Genomic DNA, 19,349 nt, shown 5'->3' with positions numbered 1-19,349 from the left:
TTACCTATCCTGACTTTGAGCCGGGCATTGGTGGTGCATGTCTTTAATCCCAGCACTCGGGAGGCAGAGGCAGGCGGATCTCTGTGAGTTCGAGGCCAGCCTGGTCTCCTGAGCGAGTGCCAGGATAGGCTCCAAAGTTACACAAAGAAACCCTGTCTCGAAAAAACAAAACAAAACAAACAAACAAAAAACCCTATCCTGGTTTTGTGTATTACTTCTTTTGTATTTTTCATTTCTATAATAAATACTTTTAAATTACAATTTGTCAATAACATATCATTTCATATTACCATTGATTCTCATCCATTCTCCATCCCCTGACTGTAATATCTTAAAGAGTAGAGACTTTTTCTTTTATTCGGGGCATTTAGTTTAATACCTGGCATCTCCTTTATGTATTTATTAATTCAAATTGACTTGGAGATCAGATGGCCCTTCTACATGGCCCCTGTGATTTTATTCAGTAGTAGCAAAGAGAGACTGAGGAAGAAGCCTGATTTGAGTCTCCTGGCTCCACAGGTTGCCCCTTTTCTAACAGTCTGTTGAGCCCTAGGCAGGATGACTGGGTTAATCCTCAGGTGACACATTGAGCTTATCTCCTGCTTCAGAGCCTAAAATCTAGGATGACCAAGTGGGTTTGGTGCCATTGCAGAACATGTTTGCCCAACAGGTAATTGTTAAGTTCAGTCCATAGAGAGGATGGCTACCATTTGAAAGAAGATTTGGAGGGTTTTGTTTGTTTGTTTAATATGGAAACAAGCCTCTTTGTTTAGAGCTGGGAGAAACTGCTTTTAACCTGGCTTCTTGAAACCCAAGGTAAAGCAGTAAACTGGACTTGTTTGTGGCCTCACAAAACACATAATCTACTTAGATGAGGAACTCCTTGTTAAAGGATAGTTCTTATAGGAGCTGTAGAGGCAGGGAGATAGAAAATAGGAATTCAAGGAATTCATCTAGTTTCTGTCTCTAGTTCTTGGCCTAGTTATCTCCTGTAAAAGCATGAACTCATCTTTATCTCGAGTCCTATAACTCATCCTTCTGCTGCTTCTCAATACAGGGAGGTACAATGCTTTTAAATTTTAGGCCCATAGACTAATTATAGATGGTAAATTTTTTTTTCTTTTGGTTTTTCGAGACAGGGATTCTCTGTGGCTTTGGAGGCTGTCCTGGAACTAGCTCTTGTAGACCAGGCTGGTCTGGAACTCACAGAGATCCACCTGCCTCTGTCTCCCAAACGCTGGGATTAAAGGCTTGCGCCACCACCACCTGGCTTTTGGTAACTTTTCTTGAAAATGAGTTGCTATTAGGTCAGCTTTTTTCTTTATGGTAGTTTTCCTCTTCTAGTAAGGATTTAGAAGACTTATAAATCATGATAAAATCTAAAAAAAAAAATCAGGGAAACTGTCTCATGTCAAATATTTTAAGGGCAATGTTTCCTACAAGTTTATACTTGTCCCTTGCTAGGCTGCCTAGCCAGGACCATAGAGTATTAGTAGCCCCATGCATCTCCTGAATCTGCTTTCCCTTTTGTACTTGCCACTCTGCTCCTCTCCATATTTTGCAGCTTCCTAATAAACAGGAAATATGTGCCCTTCCCCTATAAGTTAATCATCAGCTCGGTCTCTGTCCTATAGTAGTTACCAGTGACTTAAAGTACCATGAACAAGAATGGTAGAAGATCTGGCTGCAAGTTTTTGGAGAATGACAAAGTATCCTGTGTACTATAACCAACTCCCTCCTTGTCCCATGCATTGTTGTTCCTCACCCAGTCAGAGGGTTAGCATCCATCTGTTAGCTGAGCCATGTGGTCATATGGATATAGTGCCTTGAAAGATATAGCTCCTTGAAGGATATAGCGCCTTGAAGGATATAGTGCCTTGGAGGATATAGTGCCTTGAAGGATATAGTGCCTTGGAGGATATAGCTGAGCAGTACAGTCAGATAGATAGAATGCCTTGAAAGCTATAGCACCTTGAAGGATATAATGCCTTGAAGGACATAGCACCTTGAAGGATATACTTGAATAGTATAGTCATATAGATATAGTACCTTGAGTCCCAGAAAAGCTGAATCTGGATATTGATTTGGCTATTCCAGGCCGAGCCTGAACCTCCATCTGACTCTGTTGTGAATCTATTATTTGTGGGCCTTTTGCTGTCTGTCCCATTAGATTTAAATATGTTGAATGCCATTTGAGTTCTGTAACAGTTGTTGTTCCTATGCTTTAACACTTATTCTGGAATTAACTGTAGTAAAATTTTTTTTTCCTTCAAATCTGAAATAATTGCCATGGTCTTTTTCAAATGAATGGTTACTATCACTAAACAAAGATGCACTTGAATATCTGAATCCTTACCAGAAAAACAAAATGGATATGAAAGAAACATTCCATGTTTGTCTTTTCATTGTGTGTATGGTAGTTAAACATATACTTGTTCATCCCTAAGCCAGAGTCTAGTGCTGAATTTTGTGGAGGTTCAAGTTAAGAAGTCACTAATTGACCTTACTTTATCCACATCTCAGGAACTTGTCTCAATACTGATGCCTTTGTACTTGTTAAGAACATAAAAGATTTGATTTGGTTTTGAATCAGTATTTTAAAGGGAACCAAGGGAAGAGCAGTGGAAGACTGGTCAGGGTGGAATTTTACTGTCTTTGAAGGCATTGTTCTTATCCCTGCTTGACAGCTTGGTCTGATTTAACTTTCCTGTTTCTTTCTGATCTGAGTGTACTGTTTTCCTTTTTCATGAGCTACAGGATAAGAGCCAAGCCAGGAACCAAGGGCATGTGTCAGGTTTGAGGCCTATACATGAGGTCATTCCAGGCAGCACTGTGGGCTAAGCCAAAGGCCTCAGCTAGTAATAATTGCTAAAAACCAATAAAAAAAAAAAGAAAAGAAAGGAAGAAAGAAAAAAGGAAAAGAAAGGAAAAAAAACAGGACAGGATCTTCTAAGGCAATTTCTACAAGGCATCCCAACAAGAAATAAAAGAAAAAAAGCAAAGAACCAACACCTCTTCTGAGGGGGGAAATGAAACGATTGTTGCGAGAGTCTGAGGAAGAAATCATGCTTACGTTGGGACCTTCATCCAGCCTCTCACCAGATAAGGTTAGGGCAGAGACTATATGTGGTTCCAAAAGCAAGTCCACAGGTCCTACCGGATCCTTGCCAGAAGACAACTTCCTGCCCCCTTGCTGTGAGTCAACATACTCCACCACTACTGGAGAGAGAGATGGGGACCTGGCTCAGCTTTGTAGCTTTGAGCAGCAAGCCAACAACCGACTTCCTCTGGCCTCTGCTGCCTGTGTTTCAGGGTCTGATTCTCGGGAACTCTCACCTGCTAGCTGTTCAGAGCCTTCAGAGAGAAACCAAGCCAGTCCCCCTTTGTCCAGAGGCCGTGGCCAAAGCTGTAGCCATGAACAGCAAGAACCTTTGGGAGATGTAGTAGAATATATCATCAGAGAGCTGCAAGGTATCAGTCGTCTTCAGTCTGAGATTGCTGAGCTGCGACAGCACTTGAGCCAAGTCCGGGGCTCTGTGGATGAAGTGTCTAGTTGTGTAGACTCAGTATTGAGTGAAATAGGAGGCTTACACAACATGGGTAGCAGCTCTCTGGCCAAGGTGTATGATGGGGAAAAGGCCCAGGAACCCCACGTAGAAAGATCCAGAGAGGAAGCCATACTTTATCTATATGGACTTCCTGAACATGATGGGGAAAATACCATGGATCTAGTGGACAACTTCCTAGCTAAGCACCTCTGTATTAATGGTATGCAGTGCAACAGGTACGTCAGAGAGGCATACAGAGCAGGCACAGCTCCTGCCCCCCGGCCCACTGTGGTGAAACTTGTCCATCTAGAGCACAGGGACCTCATCTTGCAGAAATCCATCCTCTTACAGAGTGTGGGGGTCAGGGTTGCTACCAGAGAAGAGCCAATATGGACACAAGAATGTAAGAATCCCACAAAGGAATCTCTATCTTGCTTGCAACAACTTGAAGACCATAGTTGGAACTCTTTAAACCAGGGTAAACCAACTCTTCAGATGGAAACAGGGAACAGAAGATACATAATGGGACCACACCAGATGAGGACTCAGAATCAACATAGAGGACCCCAGGCTTCTGAGCAGCAAGGCCTTTGCTTCCTACCAGAGGAAAGTTTAGCAAAACAGAGTGATGTGTCTAAGCCACAGGATGAAGTGGAAGGAATATCAGGAGCATCCTGGGTAATCAATGAAAACTGTGGTGAATTGTCTCCCCTCTGTCAATTTGAGGAGTCTTCCTCAGTGTTAATGTCAAAAGAGGAAGATTGTGGAAAATCACAGATTTTGAAACAGGACAGCCAAGGACATGAAACATGTGAAGTAATAAAACAACAACCTGACTGCAGCAATAAAAGTAAGGACAGCAGTTGCTTGTCATTGTCCAGATCACTGAATGCAGAGAGGGTAAATGCAGAGGATATGATTCTAGGCTGTGAAGCTGGACTTGATATTCTGAGTTCAAGGCAGCTGGAGGACCTTTTGGCAGACAAGTCTAGAAGGTTTACAACTCTGAGCTCTGACAGCACAGTGGAGGAAATGATCATAGGGCCTGAGACTTTCAGTAACATGGTTCATATTGACCTAAATGAAGAAGAGAACTGTGCTGCCCAGGTCCTTAAGGATGTCTTTGATAAGTCCTCCTGTGTTCTAAGTGGCTCCCAGGAGGATGAGGATGTAGAAATTAAATTTTACTCTACTAAACTGAGTCGAGCAATCCACCACTTTCGTTTGGCTCTGCAGGGGGTGTTTCAGAAGCTGGAGAACAATGAATCCATCAGTCCTGAGGATCTGGAAAGCAACGAAAGTGGTTCCCAGTCAGAGACCAGTGATAGACTTTTCAGGACAGCAAGTTCAGGAGGTGCCCATGATTGTTCAGGGGAGAGTCCTGCAAGTCAGGGGAGTGAGAGCTTTCTCAGTGTGGTCTCTGGTGGAGTAGGCCTCTCTACACAGGGTGATCAGACACCTCAAGACCCAAGCAACTTCTCTCTTGCTTCTAATAACTCAACCCTTGCAAACTCATTGCTCAGTTTTCCTCTAGCCCCATGTCTGGGAAATGAGACTTGTTCCAGGCCTGACTCTCCTGATCAAGGCAAACTGAGTTTAGAGCAAGTGTGTGCAGAGACCATTTACCTCAACAAATGCATCAACAATTTTAAAAATGTTCTAAGAGAGAAAAGACTGAGACAGAAAAAACTTTTGCAAGAGCTAGTACAAACGGCAAACCATCTTTCAGTAGAAGACATCCCCTCAGGTATTCTGAGTTTTTGTGTAATGGGATTCCAGATGGCTCAGTATGACATTCATCTGCATGGTGGCAAGTTTCACAAAGTGATAGGTTGGTCCTTGTCTTGAATCAGTATAAATTATTTTAATACAGACCTTAAGAAAATCTATGGGAAATAGAAGGAAAGAAGGTGCTAAGGTAATAGGGAATAAGTTCTGGTCTCTGTCCTTAGGACATTTCCAATCTATTGGGGGAACCATGGAAAGTAATCTTTCAAGAGAGAGAGGAACATTTGGACCATAGTAGGCTATAGTCATAGATGTGGGAAGCAGAATGGGAAATAAAGCACATTTATTCCTGGGGCATAAAAAGAATCCTATATTGCATTTTAAAATACATTTTTTCATGGTCTACTTTGAAAAATTCCCATTTCTCCAGTAGTTGTTGGTGCTTCTTCATGGTCACCATTCTAGTTCTGGCCTTGCCCACACAGAGCCTTGCTTCTGACTTGGAGCACTCAGGAGCTCCAAGTACTTCTAGTACTGACCCTGCCTAAGGGCTCAGCTGCCCTCCATGGAGCATGGTCCCCTTTTGCTTTCCCCAGGTACCTGAGAACTAAAATGAAAAGTGTTTTTTAACAGCAGGAAACGAAAGGACTTGTTTCTAGGCAGCATAGAAATATGTAGTTTTACATTTTCTTCTTCCAATCAAAATTAAATTTATCCAAAGAGCATATGCTATATTTATCCAATTTTAAATGTAAATGGGGTTATCCTCCTTTGCATATAACCTGATTAGGTTTCCCAAGACAAAATTAAAATGGAGAAACATATCTTGTTAGTAGAGGTGTAAGGGATCAGGTACTCATACAATACTGATGGGATGGGATGATATAACTTCTAAGGAAAGCATTTGGGAAAATGTATCAATGTTATAAATATACACACCTTTTGAGCCCTCAGCCTCACTTCCAGGAATGTATCCTACAGACATATTCTTACATGTGGAAATGGCATATGTACAAGGCTATTTTTGAAGTATTGTTTTTAATGGTAAGGATTGAAAACAACCTAAATGTCCTTTAAATATATAATTAAATAAAATTTTGTCACACATAAAAAATGGGAAGCAGTACCACATAGCTATAAAAAAAAGTGAGGTAGCTCTTAATTCAAATGGAAAGCTAGCTAAGCTTTGTCAACCTGAAAAAAAGCATAGTGCAGAATGTTGTGTCTGAGATGCATCCAGACACACTCCATAGGGTCTGCTATAGTATATAATATTGAGGGAAAGATACATGAAAAAGTGGTGCAGTCATGTATTACTTGACAGAAATACAGCCTGAGAAAGGTACTGTTGGTAACCTCCTCATTGTGTTAGCATTAAAGCATACATACACAAACCTAGATGGTATAGTCTACAGTAGACCTGGGCTACGTGACATACAACATTCTTATATGTAGCCTGTTGTGCACTCAAATGGTATGTAGCACATGGCCATATATGGTTCTCCATGGGAGGAGGTTTATTGGATGAATAGGATGGGGTTTTCTTTTTTTAATTTTTAAATATACTGTATACCTCTTTGTGGAGGCATTGTTAAGGATTCATGGGACTAGGTTCGAATATTAAATATAATTTATTTTGGGGAAAAGTCACTTACACAAGAACCACCGTAGGTTCCCGCTCTAAGGATCCACACAGGCTGCTTGCTCCCTGTGACCTGCCCGTACAGGAGAGAGCCACCTGCCTGGACCCCAGACCTACACTCACTCCCCGTCACGTCCTCACCTGTGACCACGCCCAAACAGGCATGGTCAGCACTACAGGTGCGGGTGGGGTGGATATCTCACTACAATTCCCGTTTTAGTCTAAAGAAAAAGATCTAGGCTTGATACAAAACTATATACAAAGATAGCAAATATCATGTGTGCTCTAGGAGAAGGAAAAGTAAGAACATACACATTTAAGACCTATTGCCGGTGAAGCAACTAGAGCAAAAGGCAAATACTGTATATTCAGTCCTAGGGTAAAGGCATAACAAAGATTACTATAGAGTTGTCCTAAGCTGGAAAGTTTAAGTCTTGTACCTAATATTTCTATCTAGGAGGAGAGAACAATAATTGTGACAGTCTAATCTTCAGCCTTATTAAAGTCCTGAGAAGGAGAATAACAATACTAGGGTAGGCAGGAAGTACAGGCAAACAACTTACAAAAGGTGCAGCAAAGACAGAAACAGCAGGCTACCTGGACAGTCACCTAAAGTCTCACAGCAGCATAGGGGTGACCAGCTTTGGCTGAGACCTGGAGTATCTGACTGACCAACACAGAAGCAGGGAGGTAGAAAGGCTGTCTTATCCTGATTTGGCAAGGTTCAGCAGTCTTCTAATTTATCTCCTGCAAGCACAGTAGGACAGCATGTCCAAAGTCAGTGATCAAGGTGGGGCAGTTCTTTGCCCAAGAGGCCAAAGGAGAGGAGAGAATGGACTCCAGAAGGAGTAACATTGGTGCCCAACATTTTCTTGGGAATAGTTTGGTGCTGTCAGAAACAATTGTGTCTCATGTCAATGGAGTACTAATATTAAAACATTTAAATGCCATATTCTGCAGGTCTATGAAGTGTTTGAAGATCAAATATCTATGTCTGATTAATCTCATAGATAAGAAACATGGGTGGTAATAGTTTGTAATTCTCAAAAATATAGTTGTACAATGACTGTAGCTTCCCAAAATAACTTAATCAGGACAATGACTTTAAAAATGTAACTATATACATATATATAATTCTTTTTTTGATTATTTTTATTTTGGGTTTGTGTTTGTGTGTGTGTGTGTGTGTGTGTGTGTGTGTGTGTGTGTGTATGTTTTGTTTTGACACAAGGTTTCACCAAGATCAAAGATCCTCCTCCTCCTGCCTCAGCCTCCCAAGTGTTGGGATTACAGTGTGTGCCACCATACCCAGTTTATACTAGGTGATTTTAAAAATGAAAATGGGACAAACAAGAGTGTCTGAGTAGGTAAAGGGCTGACCATGAAAATTTGACGACCTTAGTTTCATATATAATTCTTAATAACAGAGATAGAACTGAAATGTCTTGACTAGAGGTATAAGTGCAAAGTGCAATATGATAAAATATCTTAAGTTTTATCAATATACAAAATGTATATACATCAAGATAGTTTTATATTTGTGTGCAAAGCATCATAAACAGAAAGAAGACTCTAAACAGTCAATATGATAATCTAACAATTTATCTATAGCTAATAGTTGCTAAAGTTAGTTCACTAGAAAATATGTTAATCTACCTATATCCCATCTTAACCATACCTTTCTCATCCATACCCTAAAACTTATCTAAAAGAGATAACTCAAGTCTGAGCATCACCTTCTATACCCAACCCTAAACAACTAAAACCAACCTTATGCAGGTGAATACTATCCCTTAAAGCCAACAGTAGGGAAAGGGGGCGTTGTTTTCTTAGGATTACTTCCTGCTGAAATGGGATGATGAAAACTCCATGGGATCTTGTAGGAAAAAAAAATTAGAGCAACACAAAGTCTGGAGAGGTCTAGCCATAACATTTGTAGCTAGTCTCTGCATGGCGGGAGATGCTTGACTGAAGTTCTTATCTGAAGCTCTGACCAGAGTGTAATAAGAAGGTGCAGTGTTTCGGCTAGCTAGTCTGGAGTTGTCTTGAGCCTTATAGTCCCAAATGGGTTTTAGGGTGGTGTTTGTTAGTTCAGAGGCATCAAGTTGAATCAAGAGGAATCAATGAAGTGAGGCCTTATCTTCTATCTGGAGAGTTCAAAGAATGCTGCAAGAAATTTTTTGTTTGCTGTGGAGGACTTAAACATTAATATCAGCACAGAAAGTTTAACTTCCATAGGTAAACATACAGGGAAAGGTAACAATAAGGATGAAATTAAGAAAGAAGAAAATTAAGATTTTTGAGAATATAGAGTTAAAACAATAGTAATCCTAGATTTTGTTTTCTTCTGTCTTACACCAATGGCCTTTTGATATGAGACAGAAGCTCTGAATTTTATTTAAACAACTGAATTTGGAGAAGGAGGGCCAAGTCCAACTCCAAAGCCAAGTTTGATTTTTTTATGTGAGTAGGTACCACGATAGTTCTGGGAAGCAGGGAAACAGAAGACAACAGCTTAGTATAAATATTTTACCATATGTCAGATTCTTCTTTGTATGATGGTTCTTTCTGGGTAGCTATCCTGTCTTCTTTAGGCATCTACATGTTTGGTGTCTTTTTTATTTTTGGAGATGGGTTTTCTTGTAAAGACAGGAACAAAATACTCCCCCTACCTTTGCAAGGTCTCCATACAGCTCATGGGATATACCTTGGTGGATGACCTATCATTTCTCCTCCTCTAGAGGTTTCTCCTGTTTAAACTGGATCTTGATCAACTTTGACGGTATCCAAAGCTTTTCTTCTCCTGTAGAAACAAAGGCAAAGCCCCTACCCCAACATAACATATATCCTGGTTTCCATATTGAGGTCAATACATCTGTGAAGTACACGGAGTAATTTAGTTCAGAAGTTTTTTCTATTGTTCAGTGTTTTTCTGCTGCTGTTTTCCCTTTCTCATTAGCATTAAGAAAGTTTAATGTTAGTAAAGCATTATATAATCTGTGTTTGGGGGGGGTCTTTGTTCCCCCTGCCTGTTTAAAGTTCGATTAGATCTCTCAACCATTGATTGTCCTGTAGGATTGTGTGGTATACCAGTTATATGCTTTATGTTATAATATTTTAAAAAGCTGTTTTAATTTGGTGGAGACATATGCTGAAGCATTGTCAGTTTTTATTTGTGCAGGTATATCCATAATAGCCATCACCCCTACTAGGTGTCTAATAACAGAATCAGCCTTTTCAGAGCTCAGGGCAGTGGCCCATTGAAACCCTGAAAATGTGTCTATTGTATGGTGCACATATTTTAATTTTCTAAATTCTTCAAAGTAAATAACACATCCATTTGCCAGATTGCATTTCTATGTATACCTTTAGGGTTACTACCTGCTGGTAAAGGAGTTTGGTTATAGAAGGAACAAGTAGGAAATTTCTTTACTGTTTCCTTAGCTTGTTGCCAAGTGATGGAAAAATCCTTTTTCAAACCGTTGTTATTCACATGGCTTTTTTTTTTTTATGAAATTTTGAGACCTCCAGTATTTAAGGACTTAAATAATATGAATGGTAATGTCAAGTCATAAACTTCAATTTAGGATGTAAAAAATTTAAATCATCTCTCTGCTTCCTCTCTACTCTCCTTCTCTGTTTCTTCTTGGCTCTTTCTCACCTATGCACTCTCTCTGCCTCTATGGCGACCAGCCATGGCGGTCAGCCATTACCCCTGTTCCTCTTCTCTCTTAGTCTCCCTACTCTGCCAGGCCCGTATAATAAACTAGTCAACATGTCTCATCCCTCAGCTTTCTCTTTTCCTTCTTTTTAAATAAAAACATTACATTGGTGCCCGTCTTGGTTTAGGCTCTCTCCTTAAGCTCTCCTGAAGCTTGCTGGTGGGATAGGCTTTCTCTCTAACTTCTCCTGCCCTGGGCATGGTAAATTTCGGGGATCCTAAAATCTGAACTCATAACCCACTTCCATCTCGGCTTTTCCTGGCACTTCCTCCTAACTGCAGCAGTCTGAGATGCCAGAACTCTGTACAATTCAACTCGCTGCCTTTCCAACTACGGATCTCTGGAACTCACTCATCTGCCTGTTCGCTGCAATCTAGATTCTTGTAAGTTCCAGGGAGCTGAATTGGATCCAAACAAACAGGTCTAAGAGGCGTCAGGGAGTTCTGTACAGCCTGGACTGCAATGAAACAACCACCTATCCCAGGACGTGGCAGCACCCCAACCTTCTCGGGTCCCCCAAGGATGGTCAACGCCCCCCACGTCAGCAGGAAGCAGTCTTGAGAATTTGACGCCCTTATTCCTTAATCTGCCATGTCTAACACCCACCTTTTTTTAAAAATAATAAGTAGTGGTGGGAATGAAAGGTTCAGGCTTTGACGATGATCGGCTCTACCTCTTTAAGAGACAGTCCCTGTCCCCTGACAACAGTCAGGGCATGCACAAGAAAACGTGCTACATCATCACTGCGTCCCCCGTCCCCCATGATGACTCTGGGCATGCATGGAACTTCAGTGCACATGCGCAGTCTTCCCTTTAAAAGTCCCAACTTTCTTGCTTTTCTCTGTCTCTGCTTCCTCTCTACTCTCTTTCTCTGTTTCTTCTTGGCTCTCTCTCACCTATGCACTCTCTCTGCCTCTATGGCGACTGGCCATGGTGGTCAGCCATTACCCCTGTTCCTCTTCTCTCTTAGTCTCCCTACTCTGCCAGGCCTTATAATAAACTAGTCAACATGTCTCATGTCTCATCTTTCTCTTTTCCTCTTTTTAAATAAAAACATAACAGTAGCTCTAACCAAGCAAGTGAAAAGTCTGTATGAAAAGAACTTCCAATCTTTGATGAAAAAATTTGGAGAAGATAACAGATGATGGAAAGATCTCCCATGCTCATGGATCAGTAGGATCAACATAGTAAGAATAGCCATCTCACCAAAAGCAATCTACAGATTTAATACAATCCCCATCAAAATTCAACACAATTCTTTACAGTCCTTGAACGAATACTCAACTTCATAGGAAAAAACAAAACAACAACAAAACCCACAGAATATCTAAAACAATCTTGTACAATAAAAGAACTGCTGGAGACATCAGCATCCTAGATTTTTATGAAAAAAAATTAAATCATGTCACTGTCTTTTCAAATATCCCTGGAGCTGTTCCTGATACCTTATATATGTGTAAAACAGTCCACATTCCTTCACTTGTCATTACTTCAACTGGTCTCTGGTTTATATTTTCAGATTTATCTTCTCTTGTTCTACTGTACCCCTTTGCAAAGGAAACTTCTGTCTCACAATTTGCCTTGCTTTTTCTGTTTTCGGTGTATTTGCATGTATGTGCTTCCTTCTGACCTTTGGCACTGAATTTGCCATATTAGCTTACCACATTCTCTCATTCTTTAAGGTGCCCAAAGCACCTTCTATAATTCCCCTTCTATAAGGGATTTCGTTTCTTCTTTACTCTGAAGCCAGCTTTTTTCTTCCTTGAATATCCAGAAATTACTTCTTTGCAGCAGCAAAAGAAACACTGTGGTGTCAAAGCAGTGCATCTTTATGACTCCTTGAAGCCCGAAGGAGAACTGCTGGGTCAAAAAGTCCTGAGATGACTGCCATACTTAAACTGCTGGCCTGTCTTTAATCCTCCTCTTAATGAGTCAGTCAGCAACTAGACACAACGGGTAGTCATTTTCTTATTTTTATTATGAAAGCCTTAATGTTGTAATTTACATATCATAAAATTGCCCTTACATCTCTTCAAAGGTAGTCTAGCATTTTAGCTTGTTTACATATTCACATATTTATAAAACCACTCATTATCTAATATAAAAATACTTCCAACATCTTTTGTTTTGTTTTATTTTGTTTTTCGAGACAGGGTTTCTCTGTATTGATTTAGAGCCTATCCTAGCATTCACTGGCCTCAAACTCACAGAGATCCACCTGCCTCTGCCTCCCAAGTGCTGGGATTAAAGATGTGTGCCGCCAACATCCGGCTCATTTCCAACATCTTAAGAAGCCCCATTAGCAATCAGTCTCCCATCCTTCAGTCTCTGACAACCAATAATCTACTTTTCTGTTGTTGTTGTTCTGCATAGTCTCCATAAATGAACTCATATAATAGCAGACACTTTGTGTCTGGTTTCTTTCATTTAGCATGTTTTTTAGTCTCACTCGTGGCTTTGCACATATCAGTACTTCATTTTTTTTGTGTGTGTGACTGAATAATATTTATTGATGGTCATTTGGAGAATTGTTACCACCTCTTGTTCTTAAGAATAATGCTGCTGTGAACACGGAGTTATGTGTCCGTTTTGTGTGAATGTGTTTGTTGTGAGTTAGTACCCAGGCTGCTAGGATTACAGGCTTACTTACTGTACCATGTCCACATTGGACATGTTTTCTATTCCCTTAGATATTTACTCAGGAGTAGAACTGCTGTTTCCTGTGTTAGTTCTATGTTTGACAAGTTAGGGAATTATGAGAGAGTTTTCTAGTATGATTACCCTATTACCCTATTACATACCTTTTTTTTTTTTTTTTTTTTTTTTTTTGAGACAAGGTTCCACAGTATAGCTCTGGCTGTCCTGGAACTCACCTTGTAGAACAGACTGGCCTCTAACTCATGGAGATCCTTCTGCCTCTGTCTCCTGAGTGCTGGGATTAAAGGCAATCACAACCACCACATAGTTGTTATATATCTTTAACAGCAACATAGGGTTTTAATTTCAGACTAGTGTTGGCAACAATTTTTGTCTTTTTGATCACTCTTGTGATTGTGAAGTGGTTTCTCAATGAAATTTTGATTTGCATTTCCATAGTGGCTAATTTTATTAAATATCTATGCGTGTGCTTGTTGGTCCTTTTTATATAACCACTAGAGTAATGTCCATTTAAATTTTTGGCACAACTGGTTGCCATGGGGGACAGAGGCAGGTGGGTCTCTGAATTCAAGGCCAGCCTGGTCTACAGAGTGAGTTCCAGAACAGCCAGGGCTACACAGAGAAACCCTGTCTTGAAAAACAAAATCAATAACAACAAAAAAATTGGCACTTTTTTGGGGGATATTTCACATTCAAACCAAAGTCTTGTTTTTCAAGACTTACAGTCCTCTCACAAATCTTCAGAGGTATCTAAAATTTATGTTCTTGGAATATAACATGTTACCACTCATCGTTTAATATTTTAAGAATATTAAAATAGAATTAGCATATTAGAATTTGGCACAAATTTAAAAAAAATGTTTACTTGTTTATTGTTAAGATGTATACAAGCAAAAATCAAAGATGTACATAAGCTATTGGAATGTTCTGGATATAAGTGCATTCATTATCAGCTATATTACTTGTAAATATATTCTCTGGTTTTATATGTTTTTCATTTTCTTGATGTCTAGGGAAGCCTTTTTTTGATAAAATTTTATTACTTTAAAAAGTTTTACTATAGTAAAATATGTATAACAAAAATGTTAACCATTTTAAATAGTAAATTCTGTATACTCATATTTTACAACCATTGCCACCATCTATACACTTTTCCCAGATCTGAAGCCTTTAGATACTAACTACTCATTTTTCCTTCCAATAGTCTAGAAACTTTTTGTTTCTGTGAACCAACTGCTTCAGTGGATGAATTAGTATATTCATATAAGTAGAATCAAATGATGTTTGTCCTTCGAGGCTGGCTTATTTTGTCTTGCTTCTTGTCCTCTAAGTTCATCCATGTGTCAACATTTCTCCCAAGCAGTATGCTATTGTATGTACATATTACGTTTTACCCATCCGTTTGCCTGTTGTGAGCAGCTGGGTAGCATCTTTCTTTTGGCTGTGTGAAAAGCGCTGCTCTGACTATAGTTATAAAGGTGTGTGTTGAGTCCCTGCCTTCATTTCTCTTGGGTGTATGTTCTGAAGTGGGATTACTGTGTCAGACTTCTTCCACTATGGCTCTCTCTACATTATTATTATTATTATTATTATTATTATTATTATTATTATTATTTGATTTTTCAAGACAGGGTTTCTCTGTGTAGCCCTGGCTGTCCTAGAACTCACTATGTAGACCAGGCTGGCCTCAAACTCAGATCTGCCTGCCTCTGCCTCCCAAGTGCTGGGATTAAAGGCATGCTCTACCACTACCTGGATCTACCTTCTTTTTTGAGACAAGGTCTCTCCTCAAGCCCAGAACTAAAACATAAAATAGAGTGTAATAGTGGAAGATGTCCAACACAACTTTGACAAAAGTTCTAAGGCTGCTTTTTTTTTAAAAAAATATGCATATGTGTGAGTGTGTGCCACATATGTTTTGGTGCTGATGTAGACCAGAAGGGCCAGATTCCTGGGAGCTGAACTTTCAGAAGGTTGTGAGCTGCCTGACATGGGTGCTGGGAATTGAACCCAGGTCCTCTGGAAGAGCAGTCAGTACTTTTAACACTGAGCTATCTACACAGCCCCCTAAGGTCATTTTTTAAAGGATAAAGGAATAAAATAAATCATGGTGGACAATTTGACATGCATAATGCACAAGAGTGAGATTGAACCCTAACTAGCACAAAACAACTCTAAATGGTTATATTTTAACTAAACACACACACACACACCAAGCAAAAACAACTCTAAATGGGCCACAGACCTAAATATACGAACCCAAACCTATAAAATTCTTAGAAAAATACCCTGAAGGATGAAGGGTTAGGGAGATAGCTCAGTTTTAAAGTACATAATTTTATATCCCCACCAACAGTGCACAGGAATCCAAACTTCTCCATAGAATTTCTAATGTTTGTTTTCTTATGTAATAATAGCTGTCATAATTGATGTGAAGTAGCACAAAAAAGTCTTGAATTTTCATAAAATTCAACTTACTGACATTTTTGTGTTGATCATGATTTTGCTATTATAACTAAGAAACCATGGTTTAATACAAAATCACAAAGATTTAATATTTCATATATGTGTGTGTGTTATATGTGAGTGTGTGCTTGTTTGTGCATGTTACAGAGGTTACAGGACTAGAGGTTGATTGGGTATCTTCCTCTATTGCAGCGGTTCTCAACCTATGGGGGTTGCATATCAGATAACCTTCATATCAGATATATACATTATGATTCATACAATAGCAAAATTACAGTTATGAAGTGGCAATACAGTAATTTTATGGGTGGGGTCTCCACAACATGAGGAACTGTATTAAAAGGTCACAGCATTAGGAAGGTTAAGAAACAATGCTCTATTGTTTTCAACCTTATTTTTTGAGATAGGTTCTCTCTGAGCTTGGAGCTCATTGATTAGCTGGACTGTCCGGCCAGTGAACTCCAAGTATCAGCCTGTCTCTACCCTGCCCAACCCATACTAAGGTTACAGACATGTGCCACCATGCTCTGCTTTGTTTTTTTGTTTTGTTTTGTGTGTGTGGGGTGTGTGTGTGTGTGTGTGTGTGTGTGTGTGTGTGTGTGTGTGTGTGTGTGTGTAGCCTTGGCTACCCTGGAACTAGCTCTGTAGATCAGGCTAGCCTCTGATCACTGAGATCTACTTGCCTCTTTCTTCCAAGTGCTGGGACCAAAGGCATGCATTCAGATCCCCAACATGCCCTGCTTCATTCATAGATGGGGATCTGAACAGGTCCTCATGCTTGTACAGCAGACACTTGATTGAACCATTTCCCCAGCCCCTAATCCTTTGTATTTTCAAGAGCTTCATAGATTTAGTTGGTATATTTAGGTCGTCTGTGATCCATTTGTAGTTGTGTGTGCATGGTGCAGGGAATGGTTCAACCTCACATATATACAAATGTGCTAAGGCTTAGCACATTTGTCAGACATGAACTGGGCATGAGAGTAGAGGTTGTTCTTGGACTCTCATTCCTTCTCTTTGATTGTATGCCTTTATGCCTCAATTCTTTTTGAGACATTCTTTTCACTTGGCTTCCATAAAAGCTGTCTGAGCTCTTTCTCATTATAATTTTCATTTGTCATTGGTTTCAAGTTATGCTTGCCTATCTTTCTTTATCTCTACAACCTTGTAGCACCCTAAGGCTCAACCTTGCTACATTCTCTCTGTTCATATCAACTTTTGAAATGATAATCTTCCAACATTATGGATCTTATAGTCATTCTGAGGTTTACAGCTCAAGTCCAGACATCTACAAATACCACTCCACATCTACTCAGTATCATTATTAGGAAGTAAACAGGTGTCTCAAAGCACATCCCAGACCAACCTCTAGATCTTTCTCCTCAATTCCCCAACAACTCTGAAGTTTATCTAGTTTTCCTTACAGTAAATTGTGGTCATTCCTGACTTTTTTTTCCCCTCACAAACTAATATCCAATCCATTAGTAAATTATGCCTTCTCTGATGGGGCATATCCTTCTGTACATATGTTTCTCTTATTGGTTGATGAATAAAATACTGTTTGGCCAGTAGCCAGGCAGGAAGTATAGGTGGAGCTACCAGACAAGGAGAATTCTGGGGGAGAGGAAGGCAGAGAGGAGCCACCAGGGAGATGCCATGTAGTCGCTGAAAGAGTAACTTGCTGGAGCATTCTTCAGTTAGCCAAAACTACATGGAGAGATACAGTTTAATAGAAATGGGTTAGTAATTAAGAGAGAGCTAGCCAGTAAAAAGCCTAAGCCATCAGCCAAACAGCATATAATTTTTATTTTAAGTCTCTGTGTGTTTATTTGGGGCTAAACGGCTGAGGGACTAGTGGGACAGAACTGCCTTTTATACTTCTCTACCTTCAACTTTATTTATTTATTTGTTGTGCTCCCTCCCTCCCTCCCTCTCTCCCTCCTCCCTCCCTCCCTCCCTCCCTCCCTCCCTCCCCTCCCTCCCTCCCTCCCTCTCTCTCTCTCTCTCTCTCTCTCTCTCTCTCTCTCTCTCTCTCTCTCTTTGTGTGTGTGTACACATTTGCACATGCCAGAGGACAGCTTATAGGGGCCAGTTCTTTGTTTTTGGCATGTGGGTTCCAGGGGTTGAACTCTGCTGAGCCATCTTGCTAACCCATCTGCTACATTGTAAGCAACCACTTCTGCCGTCATCACATTCATTCTGTTTAAACCACCATTTTCTTTCCTTTAGATTGTTGCAGTAGTCTAACTGGTCTCCTTGTTTAAACTGCTGTCCCTCTGCAGTCTGTTCTTTCACAGCTACCACAGTAATTGTTATAAAAGATCATATCACTTCTTATTCAAAATCTTGAGTGATTTCTATCTCACCTAGAATGGAAATCAGAGTTCTTTTGGGAGGCTCAAACTGGCTGTTTTTCCACACCAATTATGCTGTCACCTTAGGCTTCACCCTTGCGTGCATTCTTCAAGGACTCTGAGTGTTCTTTTTATTCTTTTCCTCCAGGTCTTTGCCTGAATATTTTATTTATGAGACATCCTATCATTTTTTAATTAAAATTTTTGGGTTTTTTTTTGTGTGTGTGTGTTTTTTTTTGATACAGAACCTCATATATCCTATATTGGCATTCAGTTCACGGTGTATATCCTTGAACTGATTCTTCTGCCGCTACCTCTGAAAATGGTACAGGCTTCTGACATATTTTCTTTGGTTCTGGACAAAAGAAGTTTTCTTAGAAAAAGCCTTTTGTTTTCTAAGTCCTGAAATTTATAGATTTCTTTTTGTTAATTCAAGTGCTAGATTTGCTGAGCCTTCTGGCTAAACAAATATATAATACTTATTCTCAAGAAGTTCATAGATTCCTTGATCACAAGATGTTTTTAAGAAATTCATAGTTCTCAGGCTAGGGGATAGCTCACTTGATAAAATGATTGTTTACAAACTTTAGTATCTGAGTTTGATTTTCAGTACTCACATAAAACGCCAGGCACTGAGGCACATTCCCTACAATCCCCTAGCACTGTGGAGGCAGAGAGAGGTGACTCTCTAGGGTTTGCTAGCCAGCCAGTACAGCCAAATTTTGAGTTCTCAGTTCAGCCAAAAGACTCTATCTCTAAAAATAAGGTAAAAGACCAGCAAGATAGCTCACTGGATGAAGGCACGTCCCACCAAATTTAACAACTTGAATTTAGTCTCTGGGACCCATATGATAGAAGGAGAGAACTGACTCCTACAATTTTTTCTGACTTCCACATATATGCCATGGTACATGTGAATACTTGCATGCATTACACACATACAAATACACACACACACACACACACACACACATGCACACACACACAATAAATGTTTTAAAATGTAAGGTGTAGAATGATCAAAGAAAACAACCTTTACCTTTGGCATCTATATAACACATGTGCACAATTATAGATACAAGTACACAGTTTTCAAGAAGTATAAAAGGAGATGTTTTTACAGACAGTGCAATGAAACATACTATTGATAATGTACTGTCATAGAAGAGTCTACACAGAAGAGTGGGTATTATTGATACATGATGGAGAGATATCTTATTCTGCACTTAGA

The 19,349-nt window shown here is 39.8% G+C and overlaps 1 protein-coding gene across 7 annotated transcripts in view; it reads left to right on the top strand.

Annotated features, from left to right (window-relative positions):
- Window positions 1-19,349, top strand: part of Unc13b (unc-13 homolog B) — a 222,291-nt gene that overhangs the window by 159,709 nt on the left and 43,233 nt on the right. Inside the window, exon 1 of one of the 7 annotated variants that reach the window (XM_035439914.1) lies at window positions 3,030-5,295. The exons of the other annotated variants lie outside the window; for them this stretch is intronic. Within the exon in view, the coding sequence (XP_035295805.1) occupies window positions 3,030-5,295 (2,266 nt within the window). Of the gene's footprint in view, window positions 1-3,029; window positions 5,296-19,349 lie in introns of those variants that run through there. 7 annotated transcript variants of the gene reach the window in all.

Source organism: Cricetulus griseus, chromosome 2 (assembly GCF_003668045.3).
Source record: "Cricetulus griseus strain 17A/GY chromosome 2, alternate assembly CriGri-PICRH-1.0, whole genome shotgun sequence".
NCBI classification, from domain to species: Eukaryota; Metazoa; Chordata; class Mammalia; order Rodentia; family Cricetidae; genus Cricetulus; species Cricetulus griseus.
The sequence above is the reverse complement of the archived record's forward strand: the minus strand, read 5'-3'. Positions and strand labels throughout refer to the sequence as shown.